The 6,332-nt window shown below is 56.1% G+C and overlaps 1 protein-coding gene across 1 annotated transcript; it reads right to left on the bottom strand.

The window, feature by feature from the left end:
• Positions 1 to 4,014: 4,014 nt before the first annotated feature.
• LOC116888250 (EKC/KEOPS complex subunit LAGE3-like) lies at positions 4,015 to 5,137 on the bottom strand. Its single transcript, XM_032889534.1, has 3 exons — positions 4,782 to 5,137; positions 4,331 to 4,459; positions 4,015 to 4,159 (listed from the first exon to the last, which is right to left on the bottom strand). Exons 1-3 carry the CDS (start codon positions 5,135 to 5,137, stop codon positions 4,015 to 4,017), a joined length of 630 nt encoding a protein of 209 aa, XP_032745425.1.
• Positions 5,138 to 6,332: the final 1,195 nt, after the last annotated feature.

The following is a 6,332-nucleotide window of genomic DNA, read 5'->3' as shown; positions in this document are numbered from 1 at the left end:
AAGAAAGAAAAGAAGGAGGGAGGGAAGGGAGGAAGAAACAAAGAAACAGAAAAGAAGGAAGAAAGGAAGATAGAAAGAGGAAGGAAGAAACAGAAAGGAAAAAAGGAAGGAAGATAGGAAGAAAGAAAGAAGAAAGGGAAAAAGGAAGAAAGGAAGAAACAAACAAACATAGAAAGGAAGGAAGGGAGGAAGAAACAAAGGAAGATAGGAAGAAAGATAAGAAGAAAGAAAGCAAGGAAGGAAGAAAGAAAGAAGAAAAAAAGGAAGGAGGGAAGGAAGAAACAAAGAAACAGAAAAGGAGGAAGGAAGGAAGGAGGAAAGAAAAGAAACAGAAAGGAAGGAAGGAAGGAGGGAAGGAAGGAAGGAAACTACAAAGTTAATAGGAGCTGAATGATTCCCAACATTTGCACATGGAAAGAGTCACGTTTTCTTGAGCAGTGGAGCTGCAGGGACACTGTAAAATGCCTGCAGAAGTAATTAGCCGCGATCTTATGAGGAAGCTTCGTCAAAGGGCTCGTCTGTGTCAGCTTTTCAAGCCAAGAATGGTCTGACGGAGAGAAGATGGTGCCAGTGGCGAGGTCGATGTCCCGTCGCCTCCCTGGAAGGAAAGTTGCCCTTTCTGAATTCCGCCGAGCCGGTACCCCAAATGGTCGCACTGTACGAGGCGAGCCGTGATCTTCTGACAAGGGACGGCACAGAAATTTTACTCACCGCGAGGAGATCCTCGCTTAAGCTTCAGAGCCACCGAACTTTCAGCCGATCATCCTCAGCCCATCCGATCTCTATCGGAACGGGCACGCTCTTCTGTACCGGTCACCCAATTGCTGAATCCTGTCCCATATTCTGGACGCTCGATGAAACTGCTATTGCAGGAAAATCTCCTCCTCGGTGCCTTCATCGGGTTCTTTTTATTCTTTCAATAGCGATCATCGGCTATTTTGGACAGTAGCAGTAAGAGCCTCCTTTACAATCTCTCTATTAAATTCTCATACGGAAAGAGTCCTCAGTGCCCGCAACGTGCAGGTCGCGACCCTTTCTCGGATCACCCACGGAGTCAAAAGGGGGTCCTCACTAGGCCACATTAACCGCCTCCATGAGGTCACACCTGCCTGGGGAAGAACGGGGAGCTTCCTTGTAGAAGAGGGCATTCCCAGACCAAAGGGCCGATTTTGGTGGAGAAGGTGACCGGAACCGTCTGTCAGTGTCTTAACATCTCAGACAAGACCCGTCCGCAAGGCACTCTGAATAACCCCGTAACCCACGAATGATGCCACGCTGGGGGCTTCTGTGGTCCTCGGAATCCGGGTGGGGGGATGCGGGTGTGACGGCTCAGAGGAAATCCATATTGAAGGGTTCCATTTGTATCAGTTTGAAAAGTGAGGCTGAATCAGCACTGGAAGCATACGTTAAATGTCCTAGCAGCATTTGCTGCATATCTTCTCCATTGCATTAAATTTCTCTTCTCTCTCTCTCTCTCTCTCTCTCTCTCTCTCTCTCTCTCTCTCTCTCTCTCTCTCTCTTTCTCTCTCTCTTTCTCTGTCTCTCTCTCTCTTTCTCTGTCTCTCTCTCTCTCTCTCTCTCTCTCTCTCTCTCTATCTCTCTCTCTCTCTCTCTCTCTCTCTCCCCTCTCTCTCTCTCTCTCTCTCTCTCTCTCTCTCTCTCTCTCTCTCTCCACACACACACACACACACACACACACACACACACACACACACACACACACACACACTCTCTCTCTCCCACACACACTCTCTCTCACTCCACACACACACACTCTCTCTCTCCACACACACCTCTCTCTCACTCTCTCTTTTCTCTCTCTCACACACTCTCTCACACACACTCTGTCTCTCTACCTCCACGCACGCACACACACAGACACACACACACCAAAGGCCAAATTTTTAGGGTTATTATTTCCTCCCATGATTCCCTGACATGCGAGCTCACAAATGTCTGCTTTAGCCTATGCTCCTGTAGTCCCTTGCACGGGGTGTCCTACGAAAGGTGACGACCTGGGGGGTCGACCTGTAGTTGTCCGGGCGCCTCCACTGTCGATACCCGGGGAAGGACAGCTCCCTCCTCGGCTGCTACTCCCGACCCCACAGGGGTCCTTATGCTGAGACCGTCAGGAAAAACCCGGCACCCGGTGTCTTCTCGGCCATTCGCACAGACAGAACTGCCACAGCCACCCTCGGGTGCAGAACGCCCTGAGCTAGACCGCCGGGGGTGGGGGTGGTGGCTCGAGGCCTAAAACGCATCCTTGTCTTCTTCACTGTCTGCTCTCCCATCTGGGTCCATACAGCAGAGCGGGGATCCCGTGGCTCCCTGGCCTTTCGGATTAGTGTAGAGCAGCAGTGGGGTAATTGTCTGTGTTTGCGAAGTGGTGCCTGCCTGTGCCCAAACAGCCTGCATGCAAGAGTCTTGCTAAACTCACTCACTGGTTCTTGTGACTCTTTGATAGGCCCCCTATGATGTGTGTGTGTGTGTGTGTGTGTGTGTGTGTGTGTGTGTGTGTGTGTGTGTACGCGCACACGCGCGCGTGTGTGTGTGTGTGTGTGAGAGAGAGAGAGAGAAAGGAGTCCTGCATGATGACACTAGTTTTGCTCTCAGCATCCACCTCCAACAGAACTGCACCACTTACCCTCTCTTGACTGACTGAATTGAAAGGCTCCATCCAGCCTTTATATACGGAGCTTACGTGAAGCCCACCGCCGCCTGCGCAGACGGGATCTTGGGAGGGTCGGTTCCCGCCGAGTCTCAACTCCACCTAGGCCTTGCGGATCTAGGGACCTCTCTGAGAGCCGGACGACCTCGCCTCCCCGACACGGCCCTCGTCCCGGGACCGTGCACAGACGGGATGTAACCGCCCTACCCAACCGAGACGGGAGCCCGAGTCGGCGAGTCGGCGCCCATCCGTCTGCGCACGAAGCCTCTTCGGGAGGAAGCAGGCGGGCGGGGCTCTCGGAGAGACCCGGCGCCCACCGGAGACAGATAGATAGAGGGATTGGGGACATCCAGGACAAACCAGAGAAAGCAGCAAATGAAAAAACGGTATCAGATCCGAAAGAAGTAAAACCGCTTTTACTGACTTTCAGCCATATGTGTAGAAATCCTCGTTACTAAACATACTCTCAGTTTTCATATTACTCGAATCTCAGAACCCCTTGTTCGCTACGTGAGCACATAATTACTGTGCCACGACTCGATCTCCAAATTTTCTTTCTTTGAAAATTGATCAGATTTAGGGACTTGAGTCAACTTGCTTAAAGTTCTTGCTGCATATTATGAGGTTGTGGGTTCAATTCCCCGTTCTGAGAAAGAAGCTGGAGATGGCGTCGGTACATTTTCACATCAGTGCTAGTGAGGACAAGAAAGGAAAATTCCTATAGCCAGCTGTCCTGTGATTCCAGCCAAATTGGCAAGCTTTAATCACTGAGAGATCCTCAAACGAAACAAACAAACAAACGAACAGACAAATATGCAGGCCCCAAGAGTAGACATTGCTAGTCGACATCTGGCCTCCATGTACAAGCCGTGCACGTGCGTATAAGCGTAAACACACGCATGCGTAAACACGTGACCCTTACAGAATCAACGGGTGCATACGCAGGCACCCGCATTTCCAAAATATCGTCAGTAATCTGTGTTGCGTGACCGAACTTACGTAATTTGAGTTTCCTTCCGTTTGAGAGAGTTTTCTTCCCGGACCGTCTTAAATTTCTTTGGACCACTCAACCATTCAGATCCCAGAACTTCTGCTCCGCAGAAGCACACGGATGAGAAGATCTGGAGGTCTCTGCCGTGTTAAAGTAAGATCAGATGAAAGATATTTGCCGTTTTTTATTTTGTTCCATAACACGTAAACGCCCGTTCCTTCGGCGGCCGAGAGACGATGCGACCGAGAGACCGGCGCGAGGCGTACGGCGTCGAAGGAGCGCTGAGGTCCCAGTTCGGAATGATGATCGTTCGAGACGGGAAAGGCTTCTGACTTTTCCGGTATCCGGTGATGCGTTAGGATTCGCGACTCCTTCCTCGTCCCCGTTTGACGATGGCCACGAACTCCAGGCGCTGAATGTTTCTCATCACCAGGGAGAGCTGGTCGAGGAAACTGTTGATGGAGATGCGGAAGAGGACGGGGTCTTCGGTGGTCCACCTACTGCGATCGAGAAAGAGACCGTCGGAGAACGACGAGGGATCCGTTCGGGTCCCGCCCGGCGCCTTCCTGCTTACATTTCATCCTCCAGGATCTCTCTCCCTTAGGGCACCGCCAGGGTGCGCACTGCCTCCCGACCCCGAGGCCATCCCCTCAGACTTTTGGGATACTGACACGGCCAGGATACTATCATTCACTGTGAACTCCTGCTGAACCATCACTTGCTGGCGACGGGCGTTGGCGACCAGGGACCTGCGGGCCATGTCCGCCTCCACCGCGGTCCGGAAAGGCACGGTCACGGAGCTGGGAGGAGGTGACGTCAAGGCGCCACCGGCCGCGTACCGTACCTTTGCCCGGAGAGACCCACCGGTCCTGCCCGGCAGTGAACCTCCCTGGAACCCGAGCCCGGTCGCCTCCTCCTACCTCCCGGTGGTTCCGGTCTTGTTCTAAGCTCTTCAGCCTCCCGCCTCAGGCGAGGGGTCTCCTCGTCCGGTCGTGACCGCCCACCCCGCACCTGTCCGTCCTCGCCCTGGTCAGCCGCGCACCACGCCCCGAGAGCCTTCCGTGGACGCCTTATCCTCCCTGGCTTCCCGCGGCCCCTGCCGCGGTCTCTAGGAAAGGATACAACTCCAGGAGCCGACTCCCGGTCGTCGACGCGGTGTCTCCGCTGGGTCCCGGGACGAGCGGCGCCTGCTCGCCGTGGGCGATGACGGCGGCCTCTGCAGCCGCCGCTCCGGACCCTGCAGCACTCCCCGGGCCGGGCCCGCCCAGAGCGGCCTGACCGCCGGGAGCGGCCGGGGTCCTAGGAGCGGCCAGCCTCCCGGAGCCCTGTGGGCAACTCCGAGGGAAGTTGCCATGGTCACCTTCAGTCGCTGAACTTCGAGAGCCAGCCTGGGCATCCGGAGCTTGAGGCCTCCGTTGGCCATCCTCGCCTTCTTCGACCCCCGCTCTCCCACCTAAGCCCTCAACGGGGTCCTGCATGACTACTCCGGCTTTCCCCTCGGCGCCCCGATCCCCATCACTGGGAGGACTCCACAGCTCTCAGTTCCACTGAGAAAAGGGAGTCCTCGTGCCGGGCGTACACGTGGAACGGCACGAGAGGTCCACTGCGTATGAGCGAACGAGATCTCGCGAGGGTTGGTCCCTTTTGACCTGGCGTTCTGTCCCTACTCTGTGCTGGGCGGCGTAGGTGTGGGGCAGGCACCTCTGAGCCAGGGAAGTATGGCTGTTTCACACGGCTCCTTCCCGGGGCACGTGATGGGTCGTATAGGGACTTATTCGGGAACCTTCGATGTAGGTCTCCCCCGAGCTGCCCCACCCACGGACCGTACGGATCTTAACAGACTCCAGGCTCTGGGAAGCTCGGTCCGGCGGCAGCAGGGGTGGGTGTTCGGAGGACCCATGCATGCTGACTGACCAGCGTTCCCGACGCCCTGACGTGTTGAGACCCCGCCGTGTTGGTTCCGACCTTCCGCTCCGCCCGGACGTCTCTGCCTCGACCCGCGACGCCCTCGCATCCGCGCCCGGGTAGGGTATCGGGCGTGCGCGCCGGCCGCTGCCTCATCGCGCGACCCCCGGATGCTGGATCGCATCGACCCCCCTGGGTTTTCCATCCCGTCGTTGCTCCGTCGAAAGAGGGAGGCGGTGAAAGAGGGAGGCGGTGAGACGTTGTTAACTCGGAAAACGAGGCCGGGCCGCTCGACTCCACCTCCTTCCGTCGCCTGCCTACGGATCCCACCCCCTCAGCCGGGCTGCCGCGTCTGGCCTCGGCGGGCGGGGATGCGCCGGGTTCTGCGGTGACTCGATGCGTCGGGGTCGGGTGCTGTCCGTGGGGGGCTCTCCCCTCTCAGAGACGGACAGGGCTGCGTGACAGGGGACGGCGGGGACCGGACGCAAAGCGAGCAGACGAACAGATTGACGAAGAAAGGCGGGACGGGAAATTCCCGAAGCGGAAACCTAAGGGTTCTCTGGAAAGTCGGTTGTGTCGGACGGTGTTCTGCCAGGGCGGACACGCGAAGGAGTGTTTTCCGGAAGCGGACACGGGGGAGAGGATGTCCTGCTAAAGCAGGCGCGCGAAAGGACGCACACTGAAGGATTCTTTATTGACCACGCGCGTGTATCGGTCGCCTCACACCGTGATGTTGAGCTCCTTCTGTCAGGACCCCATAGAGAGAAA

The sequence above is a fragment of the Rattus rattus genome, chromosome X, assembly GCF_011064425.1.
Source record: "Rattus rattus isolate New Zealand chromosome X, Rrattus_CSIRO_v1, whole genome shotgun sequence".
Taxonomy (NCBI): Eukaryota; Metazoa; Chordata; class Mammalia; order Rodentia; family Muridae; genus Rattus; species Rattus rattus.
This window is presented reverse-complemented; position numbering and strand designations above follow the sequence as displayed.